Raw genomic sequence first — 11,939 nt, 5'->3', positions numbered from 1 at the left:
GCATAAACAGCATCTGGGCTCTCTTGCGGAAAGCAGGGCCTGCTGGCAGATCTGGGGGGGAGGGGAGGGGCGGGGTGGGCACACTGTGGACCCAGCGAGCAGGCGGGGTAGAGGGTGGAGGGAGGCGGCCAGAGGCCCCTAAGCACATCCTCGGTACTCAGCCCGGACACACCTCCCAAAGCCCCGAGCCCCTGGGACGGGAAGGAAAACGCTTACAGATCACCTCTTGGTTCAAAAGCTTTGACTTGGGAAGGGGGATCCCCTTTATTTCTGCAATGAAGCCTGGCACCAAGGCACGAAGTTTCGCTGCACCAACCCGCCTATTTGCATGCGTCCGAAAGATGACAAAGGCGGAGAGTCCGGCCTTTCGGGGTTCCAGCGCCCTTCCCCGGGGCTCCCCGCCTCTCCGCGCAGCCGCCTGCTGCACCGTCTGCAGCACGCAGAGCCCCGCCCGCCCCGGGCAGGAGCCACTTCCGGCTCTGGCCGCAGATCTGAGCGCGGGGGCGGGGAGGCCCGGACCGGTCTAGACAACCCGGAGGCGCCAGCCCGGCGGCTGGGGCGCCAGGTGGGCCCGAGCCTCGGGTCGGCCGGACTGCAGGGACGCAGGCCAGTGGCCAGGCTGGAGGCGCGCTCACTGCCCGGTGGCTGCCGTGGAGAAGAAAAGGGCACAGATCTGTGGGGTGGGAGGCAGAGGAGGGGGACAGACAGGGAGGGCCGGGAAGTTGGCACTGAATGCTGCAGGGGAGGGAACGCAGTGGGGGCTTTTTAATGCCGGGAGAGACAGGATTAGATGGAGGAAGGCTGAGTGCCAGGAGAGAGGGTCTGACGGCAAGGTGGCAGTTACCATGCGGTCCTTGATCTCCTAGGCAGTTGATGCCTTGAGTGCGGTGGGTGGTCAATGGTAGTGGGTCACCCCTCCCCTGATCTTGGAGATTAAAGGCGGACTGGGCTCAAAGCCAGGGAACTGAAGATGGAGTGGAGGGCGCCAGCGGGTCCCGGGGCCACTGGAATGTGGCAGAGAGAGGAAAAGTCTGGGTGGGGGCATGCCAAGTTTGTGGTTCCTGCTTCTTGTGTCCTTCCAGGAGGAAGAGAGTCTGGAAGGCTGGGACAGGACCTTGCCTCTCAGCTCTGAGCACTGGCTGACCCAGAGGGCTGGCAGGAGCTCCTGGCCTGTTTGGATTGTGTACTTAGCTGACTCAGGACTCAGTTCCTCCACATCGTAGGCTTCCTGCTGGACCCTGGCTGGACGCCGCAGTCCACCCTGACCCCTCCACGCCCCAGCACTGGCGTCTAATTGACCTCCAAGTCCTGTTGGCTGACCTCCTTGTTATTCTTCACCTGGCCCAAACCCCCACCAGCTCTGTCTGGAACAACGGCAAGAGCCTCCCACGTGGACTCTGGCTTCTCTCTCTGCGGGGGAAGCCAGGCCCTTCCAAAATACAGACCTGGTCTTGGTTCTCCCCTGGCACTCTGTGCTGTGGCTCTCACCAGCGTCCCTCCTCACCTCTGCCCAGCCCACAAGGTCTTCCACTAGGACCAGGGGGAAAGGATAGTGTGGCTGCAGAGCACCAGGCTGGGCCAGCAGAGCTCACGCTGCATTTCTGCCCAGGTTCACCCCTCATCTAGTACCACATGCAGGGCACAGCCTGTGGACTACCCTTGCCTACCTTTCCATCTCACTTCCAGCCACTCTTCCCCTGCTCCAGCGACTCCTTCTCGTCCCTAGAACGCCCAGGTTCTCAGTCCAGTCTCCCTGCCTTTGCACATGTGGCTCTCCCCCACGACAGTGTCCAGCCGCAGCCCTCCCTGTTTTGTCCTGCCAACTCCTAAGACCCTGATGCTGGAAAAATTGAAGGCAGGAGGAGAAGGGGACGACCGAGGTCGAGGTGGTTGGATGGCATCACTCACTCAATGGACGTGAGTTTGAGCAAGCTCTGGGAGATAGTGAAGGACTGGGAATCCTGGCAGGCTGTAGTCCATGGGGTCGCAGAGTTGGACACGACTGAGCAACTGAACAACAGTCCGTTTCTTGAGTCTGTGCTGGGTAAAGGCACCCTGCCATGTGCTTCCAGGGCGTCCTGTCCTTCCCCGGCTTTCCCATCAGGACTGAAGGAGTGGCCAGTATGGCAAGCCTGAATGACTGCCAGACCCTTTGACTTGTCTTTCTGAAGTCCAGTCTCATCACTTCCTTCACCTTTCTACCTGTCACCAAACTGGTCTTTCTGACCAGTAGCTGTGACCCACCACTCTGCTTAAATATCCTGAGCTCTAGCAAAAACCTGGGGCTTTCCAGGTGGTTCAGCTGTAAAGAATCTGCCTGCAAATGCAGGAGACACAGTTCGATCCTTAAGTTGGAGGGTTCCCTTGGAATAGGAAATGGCAACCCACTCCAGTATTCTTGCTTGGAGGTTCCAAGACAGAGGCGCCTGGTGGGCTACAGCCCATGGGGTTAAAAAGAGTCAGACATAACTGAGAGACTGAGCACGTGCACACAGTAGCAAAAACCCGCCTCAGGGACTTCCTGAGCAGTCTGTGGTTGAGACTCCATGCTTTCAAAGCAAGGGGTGCAGGTTCAATCCCTGGTCTGGGAACTAAGATCCCACGTGCCGCACAGCGTGGCCAAAAAATAAAAAACAAACCAAAAGCCATGTCAACTCTCCAGGCCCAACCCAAAGGCCCCGTCTCCAAGATGTCTTCCCTCCAGCTATGGAGATTCCATGTCTGCTTATCATATCTGACCTTCTTGACGGCACCTTTTATTGGGGCCAGGACAAGACAACCCTCCACCACACTGCACGCTCCCTGAGGCCAGGGGCTCGGCCCTGCACTTCACCTGCCTCTGGTACTGCGTCCTGAGGTCATGTGACCCCAGCAGCAGCAGCAAAATGAATGAAGCCTGTACCCAGGGCCCTGTGATCAGGGCCGTGGCCTCTGTTCTTGGCAAAGACGGAAGGCCTGGGCAGACCAGCTGAGCCAAACTTCCTGACCTCATTCCAGGGACGGCAGCTGCAGCCACAAATTCCAAAAGAGAACAAGTAACAGGAACAGAGGCAATGCTTTTTTTTTCTTTTTTTTTCTTTTTTTTACTTATTTAAAAAGGCCTTGGTGGCAGGAATATAGTGTAAAAATCATTGGAAAAACTAAAAGGCATCGATACATATCCGAATATACACTTTGTACATAAATTACATTTCCTTTAGTCTTTCTGAGTGAGGTCCTGATTCAGCACTGAGGTCTAGTAATTCAGAGGTCCCGGGAGTTGCACGTTCAGGCCGGCATAGTCCACCATGTACATTGGCCATTGCTAGAGAGAGGGGGGACAGACAGCCTGGGTTAGGACTCCAGGTGACTCTGAGAGCCCCCCGGGACGCTTTCTGAAGGACTTCCTCGGATGCTATTTATTTTGAGGCTGTGGGAGGCCCAGAGAGGGGGGTGTGACCTAAGATCTCACGGTTCACCAGTGGTCGTGGGGCCAGGGCTGGAGCTTTCTGACCTGTTCCCACCTGTGTCCCAGGGACCAACCGTGTGGGCAGACATGGGCAAGAAATTGGGGATTGCTCAGAACAGGTGGCCTGAGCCCCACAAACTCAGCCTCCTCCAGGCCTCAGACTCCAGAGCAAGCCTTCCTGTCTCTCTGGGTGGCAGGAGGGTTGAAGGACCCTCTGTGAGCACCCTGGCAGGGACAGAGGCAAAGCCTGAACTTCTGTGCTTTTCGGGAAGGGGTCCGAGCATAAACAAACCCTAAAGTCGTTTTCAACTGGCTTCCAATATTCTCCCCATTTGGACTTGGGATTCCAAAGCTAGTATTTTAAATCAGAAAGAACCCTTGAACTGTGCCTTTAATGAGGCTTTCCTCTCGAGAGGAGCCACGTGACAGAGCAGGTGGTGATCTGGAGGTGGGGTGTCCATCCACCACTGACCAGCGTGAGGCCGCAGAATTAATGGGCTTCTGTCCCAGGTTTTCCTCCGTACTGTGGGTAACACCCATGCCTTGCAGCTCTGTGGCTCAGAGCATGTGATGTGAGCACAGAGATTAGTCTAGCATCCGACTGTCCTGGAAACCCGGAAGTCTGCTCAAGGTCCTATCGAGTGGAAGGAGGTGTCAAGTCCCTTCCCACTCTGAGGCCTCAGCTTGCTTATCTGCATAGTGGGCCTGTGAATTCCTTCCCCGGGGTGCCTGTTAGCGCCTGATGAGAGGAGAGGTGGACTAGCTCATGGGTGGGGCAGGCAGGAGAGTCTGCAGACCCTGCTCAGCACCCGGCGTCTCCCCGCACCCTGGACCCATGCCCCAGCGTAGACGACCCTGCCCGAGTGCCAGCTGAAAGCCAGAGGGAAGAGCGGTCAGGTCCTGTTCTGCGCAACTTTACCACGAGCGAGATCTGGTTGGTGGATGCTACCGACTCCGGGTTAGAGGAGGAAGAAGAGGAAGACGAGGAGGAGGAGGAGGAGACGGAGTTCCCTTCGGAGACCCGCTTTCTCTTGCGCTTGGGAATGCTGCTGTCTTTGGCTGGTGGGAGAAAGGGTTGCTGATGCCGGGTGCCAGGGCCACTGTGTCTCGGCTTCCTGACCCTTCCTTGGAGAAGGTCTTATTCGCAGGTTTGAAGTCCCCTTCTCAGCACTCAAGGCTCCTGATCCCCCAGCGGCTGAGGCCCATCTCCGCAGCCGCCTTCCCTGAGCAGCCCCCACGCCAGACTTGCCCACTCTCCTCCTCCCGCTCACTGTCTGCTTTGCTGACACTATGGCCTCCTCCTCCAGTGAGGCTTCCCCAGCAGGCTCAGCTCAGGCCCAGGGTTTCCTTATACCCTTCCCGGATCAGGTAGAGTCCAAGGTCCCAGGCTCCCCAGAACTCCCAGACTCAGAGCCGTGCAGCCTTGGGTCTCAGGGAGAGTCACTCAATGGCCTTGTACCTTCGGTTTTGTCACAGGTAGAATGTGAGTGAGATTCTGCAGGTTTGCTGGGAGCGTCTCACGAGATAATGTACCTGGTCCCCAGTAAATACTCAGCAACTAAGAACTGCTATCAGTATGGTTGCTACTGTTACCGCCGACATGTGATGACCCAGATCTGACAATGCTGTGACAAACGACAGGTCACAGGCACTGGTGAACAGGCAGCGTCCCAGTGGAGAGAAAGCCTGGTTTAGAGCCCGAAGCCCAAAGTTCAAACTCCACAGCTGCCACTTACTAGCTGTGTGACCCTGGGAAAATGATGAACCTCTCTGAGCCAAAAGGGTTTGGAAACTGTATGATATAAGACTCAAAGGAGACTAAGAGTATGAAGGAACCCAGTACTAAGCCCAGCGCAGAGCAGGACCAGCAAGGGTTGTGCTGTTACTGAATCCAGTTCATGTGATTATGAAAGACTTAGCAAAAAGATTTGCAGTTATGTGTGGGGGACTTCCCTGATGGGCCAGGGGTTAAGAATCCGCCTGACAATGCAGGGGACACGGGTTCGATCCCTGGTCCGGGAAGATTCCACATGCTGAGGGGCAACAAAGCCCGTGTATCACAACTACTGAAGCCCGCACGCCCTAGAGCCTGTGCTCCTCAACAAGAGAAGCCACCGTGATGAGGAGCCCTCGCACCGCATCCAAGAGGAGACCCTGCTTGCCACAACTAGGGAAAGCCCGCCCATAGCAATGAAGGTCTAGTGCAGCCAAAAATTAAAAAGATAAAGATTTGCAGCTGTGTATTGGGAACTTCTCTGGTGGTCCAGTGTCAGGACTCCACGCTTCCACTCCAGGAGCTACAAGTTCCACCCCTGGTCAGGGAACTAAGATCTCCCTGCACGGTGTGGCTCCCCTCAAATATTTGCAGCTGTGTGCTGCGTAAGTGGAGATTTGGGCTTGACTGAGGGGATACAGCTTATTGACACAGCCCACGGAAAGGTCTTAATGACACAGATAAGGGCGTGCTGGGCCTGGGTGGGCAACTGTCTAGCTGGTGAAGCAAAGCCAGAGGCTGGGGTCTGAATGCGGTATAAGTGGAGATCCCGGGAAATAGAAGACTGTGGAGGCAGAAGGAACCCAGGCTGTGAGCCAGAGAGGAGGGATTTTTGCAGGAGGCTCCATGTGCAGACAACTCAGAGGTGCTCACCCCGGGCAGTGGCCACCATGGAGGTTCACTGTAAGACCCTAAAGATGGCCATGGTGGGGGGTGGTGGATATGTCTCTGATAAAGTGAAAGTGTTAGTTGCTCAGTCATGTCTGATTCTTTGCGATCCCATGGACTGCAGCCCACCAGGCTCCTCTGTCCATGGGGATTCTCCAGGCAAGAATACTGGAGTGGGTGGCCATTCTCTTCTCCAGGGGATCTTCCAGGCCCAGGGATCGAACCCAGGTCTCCTACATTGGCGGGTGGATTTTTTTACGGTCTGAGCCACTAGGGAAGCCCGTAAGTCTCTGATAATTTGTCCCAAACTCTCCTCCCAGAGGCCTCCATGAGGCCTTCTGCATGTTTGCCTCTGACTTGGGAGCAGCTCCCAAACCTAATCACCTCCCTATCCCATGCCATGCCCTTGGCATCAGCACATGCTAGAAGGCTGTGGCATTCCAGGGGAACCCTGACCATTTGGAGTTAGGACCTTACGTCTTGGGCTGGGGTGGGGTAGCCTCGTTGAATCCTGTCACTGTCCCCACTGAACAGCCACGCTGGGGCCCACAGTCCACGGTGGCCTGTGGTTCAGATGGATGGTCAGCACACCAGGCTCGAGGAGGCCACCAGCTCACTTTGTGGCCTTGCTAAGTCCCTCCCCCCCCGCCCCCCGGGCCTCAGTTTCCCAGCTGTACCATGAGAGGTGGGACTAGATCAGTGTTGTTGTTGTTGTTTGGCCGTGGCATGCGGCCTGCGAGATCTTAGTTCCCCAACCAGGGATTGAACCTGGACCCTCAGTAGTGAGAGTGCAAAGTCCTAACCTGGACTGCTGGGGAATTCCCTGTAAATCAGTGTTTCTTAACCAGAGGTGCACCTCCCAATCCCTGGGGCTCCAGCCTCTCGAGTCCTGTGACACACCTGCTTGATCAGAATCCCAGAGTTTCCCAGGTTCCAGGACCCCGAAAGGTTCTAGAAGACTAGGGCCTAGTGCAGGTGTTGCCCTGAAAATGCAGGCAGAGTCCAGGGGCCCAGCCAGTCTTGGGCAGCGCCCACAGGCCTCACCCCTGCAGGGCACAGGTCACCCCCTCTCCCCACCCCAGGTGGCTTCCCCATCCTACCTGACGCCCCCTCCTGCTGGCTCCTGCCTGTCCCTCCTTCTCTCTAGCTGATCTGCCAGGCTCAGCTCTCCATGGCAGGGCCTCCCTGAAGGGCACCTGTAGGCTCCCTGGGGAAGTTCCAGGCAGGACGACTACTCTTTCCTCTATCGCGTGCCCCCTGGCTCAGCTGTGTCTGATCCCCGAGAAGCAGAAGGGTGGCCTCCTCAGCCTCTGACTTACCTGGCACCTTGGCATCACTACAGATTTCTGCAAAAGGTCTGAAAAAGAGAGAAATGAGGTGGCAGTCAGAACACCAGGTTGCCCCTCCCCCTCCTCACCTGCTCCCTGAATGTGGGCGACATTGTGAGATGAAGAAGCTGCCACCAATGCTGGAACATTAGCCAGGAAAGACCCGGATGAAAGCGGTCAGTGTCCCCGCCCGGAGCAGGCGGGGTGATGGCAAGCCTGGCACTGTCAGTGCCCAGCCAGGTAGGTCACCCCTCGGACTGGTTTCCTCTAGAAAGCGAGGGTGTCGTCTGACCAAGTGATCTGAAGTGTGTGCCTACATTTATGTAAATGGATATACGAGATAGTACTATTTTTTAAATATATATATATTTTTAAAAAGGAACCTGGATTCTTTTTTTTTTTTCTTTTAATGTTTATTTTTATTTATTTAGTTTTGGCTGTGCTGGGTCTTCGTTGCTCTCTCTAGTTGCGGCAAGTGGGGGCTACCCTCTAGCTGCAGTTCCAGGGCTTCTCACTGCGGTGGCTTCTCTTGTTTCAAAGCATAGGCCCCAGGGCACGCGGGCTTCAGGAGTTGTGGCTCCCAGGCTCTGGAGCACAAGCTTAGCAGTTGTGGCACACAGGCTTTGTTGCCACGCGGCATGTGGGATCTTCCTGGATCAGGGATCGAACTCTTGTCTCCTGCATTAGCAGGTGGTTTCTTTACCACTGAGTCACCAGGGAAGCCCTAATATGTCTTTTACTTTTTATTTTAATGATTATTTTACTTGCAGCATTATTATAAGAACCCCCCCAATTAGATGTAACCTAATCTTACATGTATGTGTATATATATATATAAAATGGGTATTAAAAGAAAAAAGAAAGTAGAAACATGGAAGGAAAAGCCCAGAATGTCTTCTCTCTGGGAGGTACATCTATTGGGGATGGCTGTGCATTTTCTCCTATTTGCCAGAAGTTACTTCAGGGGGTGAACATACATGGGAAGGGAGGGAAACCTCTACTTTTCATCTGAGGCCCCGCTGAATAACGTGGGGCTTCCCTGGTGGTTTAGCTGGTAAAGAATCTGCCTGCAATGCGGGAGACCCGGGTTCCATCCCTGGGTTGGGAAGATCGCCTGGAGAAAGGGAAGGCTACCCACTCCAGTATTCTGGCCTAGAGAATTCCATGGACTATATAGTCCATGGGGTCACAAAGAGTCAGACATGACTGAGCGACTTTCACTTTCACTGCATAATGTGATTTCTCCCCCCAGATCTATAGATATTTTATTGTATCTTTAAAGTATCACGAGTCCAAACAATCCTCTGGCATACAGCTATTTCCATAGCTGGACAACTCAGATCAATTGAATGATACAATTTTTTGGACACAATTATTTTACTTTATATTATTTTATTAAAAAATAATTCTTGGCTGCCCCCCCCCAAAAAAAAAGTTGTATTTTTTAAATAAAAAAGCCACAATACGTGTGGCTTATGGAATCTTAGCTCCCTGACCAGGGATCAAACCCAGGCCACCGCAGTGAAAACGCTGAATCCTGATCACTGAACCGCCAGGAAGGGTGCGACTCCACGCTCCCACTGCAGGCAGTGTGGGTTTGACCCCTGGTCGGGGAACTAGATCTCATATGCTGAAACTTTGTACAAGGACTTCAGTATTGGGAGCTGCAATGAAGACCCAGCATAGCCAAAATAAATGAATGAGTGAATAAATACATAAAAACTTAAAAAACCCTCAAAAACATGGAGTGTAAAATTGGAAAGAAAATGTGGGTAGAAGAGAAAGTCAAAGAAAGGCACCACCAATGTTAACTCTAAATAGGAGGGTTATGGGTTATCTTCCTTCCTTCTACCTTTTTGTATTTTCCAGGTTTGCTGTGTGTATTTTTTTAAAATCCGAAAAATAATCAAATAAACTATTGTATTTAAAAAAGTATATAGGGATATACAGTAAAATACAGACAGAGGCTATTTCTAGGGTTGGGGGTACTGAATTACTGTTATTTTCTAAATACAGTAAAACAGGTAAAAATGGTATAGTAAAAAAAAAATCAAGTTTAATTAAAATTGAAAAAATAAATACCTATGAATGCTGAGGCCATGTGTTTCAGTTGAAAGGGGTTAGAATCAGCACATCTGGCACTATAGCCTAAGTGCTTGTGTCCCTGAAGAATTCAAATGTTGAAAAAAAACCTAATCCCCAGTGTGGCGATATTTGTTGGTGGCACCTTTGAGAAGTGATTAGATATGGAGGGTGGAGCCCTCATGAATAGGATTAGTGCCTTTATATAAGAGGTTCCAGATTGCTCCCTCATCCCTTCCACCCTGTGAGGACATAGTGAGAAGATGCTCACTTGTGAACCTGGAAGAGCCTCACCAGGGACCAAATCTGCTGACGCGTTGATCTTGCACTTCTCAGCCTCCATAATAGTGAGAAATAAAGTTCTGTTGTTTAAGCCACCTGGCGCATGGTACTCTGTTACAGCAGCCTGCCCAGACTAAGATGTCTGGGTCTGGAGCCCAGCTGACCCACTGTGACTTACACTGTCCCTGTCTCACTCTGGATATCTGTTTCTTCATCTTTTAAGAGGAGACTGCTGGGACTTCCCTGGCAGTCCAGTGGTTAGGATGTGGCCTTCCAGTGCAACACGTGCGGGTTCAAGCCCTTGTCAAGGGAGTTAAGATCCCAAACACCTCGAGGCCAAAAAACCAAAACACAAAACAGAAGCAATACTGTAACAAATTCAATAAAGACTTTTAAAATGGTCCACATCAAAAAAAAAAAAAAAAAAAAGATGAAAGACAGCTAGGCTGTCTACCAGATTCTGTGCAAGTGAGAGTTTCCTCTCTCTCCTTTTCTCGCTGTTTCTGTTTTGGATTCCTGGCTGGGCCGGTTCTGGGGGTTCCCCTCCCAGATCCAGACAGCACCCTCCCTCCCCCACGCACCCCCCCCACCCGCTGGGGCAGGTGCCGGGGGCACTCACTGGAGCTGGTTGATGATGACCATGCGGACATGCTCGCGGGCCTTCAGGATCTTCTCCAGCCGGTGGATGTCGTATGTGTTGGGGTTCCGGAAAGGGATGTCATCAGGCAGGCCCGTGACCTCAACGGCGTCTGGGCTGTCCCGGATCAGTTTGTAAGGGACCAGCACGGGCCGGTTCAGGCCCAGAGCCTCGCCTAGAGCGCACAGGAGGTCAGGGTGAGGAAAGATTCCCCAGTCTAAGGCGAGCTCTCTGGGGAAGGGCTGGGACCTAGCATGGCCCACTCGGTAGCCACTGTACCCCAGAGAGTTTGTAAGTCAACACACACCACTGGTTTGTTTGTTTGTTTTAACCCAATCAGCAAAACTAAAAATCCAGGGGTGGGGGATGAGGAGGGAAGGATTGGGAGTCTGGGATTAGCAGGTACAAGCTATTATATATATATATATATATATATATATAGGATGGATAAACACCAAGGTCCTACTGTGTAGCACAGGGAATTGTATTTAATATCCTGTGATAAACGAGAATGGAAAAGAATATGAAAAAGAATATATATCAGATCAGATCAGATCAGATCAGTCGCTCAGTCGTGTCCGACTCTTTGCGACCCCAGGAATCGCAGCACGCCAGGCCTCCCTGTCCATCACCAACTCCCGGAGTTCACTCAGACTCATGTCCATCGAGTCAGTGATGCCATCCAGCCATCTACTTATAAAACTGAGTCACCTTGTACAGCAGAAATTAACACAGCATTGTAAATCAACTATACTTCAATAAATTAAAAAAAAAAAAATCCAAGGAATTCCCTGGAGGTCCAGTGCTTAGGACTGCTTGCTTCCACTGCAGGGGGCATGGGTTTGATCCCTGATTGGGGAACTAAGATCCCGCAAGGCCAAAAAAAACCATATATAGATGTAAAATCTACTCCTGTTGTGTTGGAAAAAATAAAAGTCCTTACTTAGGTATTTATGGACGAAATGACGGAATGTCTTAGGTTTGTTTTAAAGTACTAAAGCTATCAAACCATGCCTATGGAATTCTGTCCATGGGATTCTCTGTGGAGAATACTGGAATTCTCTATGGAGAATTCTCTAAGCAAGAATACTGGAATGGATTGCCATGCCCTCCACCAGGGGATCTTCCCAACCTAGGGACTGAACCTAAGTCTCCCGCATTGGCAGGTGGGCTCTTTACCACTAGCACCACCCAGGAAGCCCAATGAACTGGGCTTAGATACAAGATATAAGCACAGAAGCCAGGTCTGTGGATTACACGGTGGGTCACTGAGTCATTCTCTCTGCTTTGAAAACTGATTTCAAAATAAAAAAGTGAAAAAGCCACAGCAAACCACACAGCAGAGTCGCTTCCTGTTACTGTCAAAATGAAACCCCAAGTCCTGGGCTGCCCCCCTCTCTGCACTCATCGAGAACCTCTGCCCCCGCACCTTCCCACTCCTGGCCCACCTGCCTTCTCGCTGCTCCGCAGTCACTGAGCTGTTCCCTACACCTGGCAAGC

The 11,939-nt window shown here is 52.5% G+C and overlaps 1 protein-coding gene across 5 annotated transcripts in view; it reads right to left on the bottom strand.

Annotated features, from left to right (window-relative positions):
* Positions 1–226: 226 nt before the first annotated feature.
* Positions 227–11,939, bottom strand: part of GTF2IRD1 (GTF2I repeat domain containing 1) — a 120,434-nt gene continuing 108,721 nt past the window's right edge. For 4 of the 5 annotated variants that reach the window (XM_044936346.2, XM_025275718.3, XM_044936344.2 and 1 more), the window contains 4 exons: positions 10,422–10,614; positions 7,430–7,467; positions 4,368–4,507; positions 227–3,304 (listed from right to left, as the gene is read on the bottom strand). In XM_044936346.2, coding sequence (XP_044792281.2) covers positions 3,236–3,304; positions 4,368–4,507; positions 7,430–7,467; positions 10,422–10,614 — 440 coding nt within the window. In that variant the 3' untranslated portion in view covers positions 227–3,235. The remainder of the gene's footprint in view (positions 3,305–4,367; positions 4,508–7,429; positions 7,468–10,421; positions 10,615–11,939) is intronic. The other variant, XM_044936345.2, reaches the window with a different exon arrangement.

The sequence above is a fragment of the Bubalus bubalis genome, chromosome 24 (genome assembly GCF_019923935.1).
Source record: "Bubalus bubalis isolate 160015118507 breed Murrah chromosome 24, NDDB_SH_1, whole genome shotgun sequence".
In the NCBI taxonomy this organism is placed as follows: Eukaryota; Metazoa; Chordata; class Mammalia; order Artiodactyla; family Bovidae; genus Bubalus; species Bubalus bubalis.
Note: the sequence above shows the minus strand (reverse complement) of the source record. Positions and strands in the feature narration are given on the sequence as shown.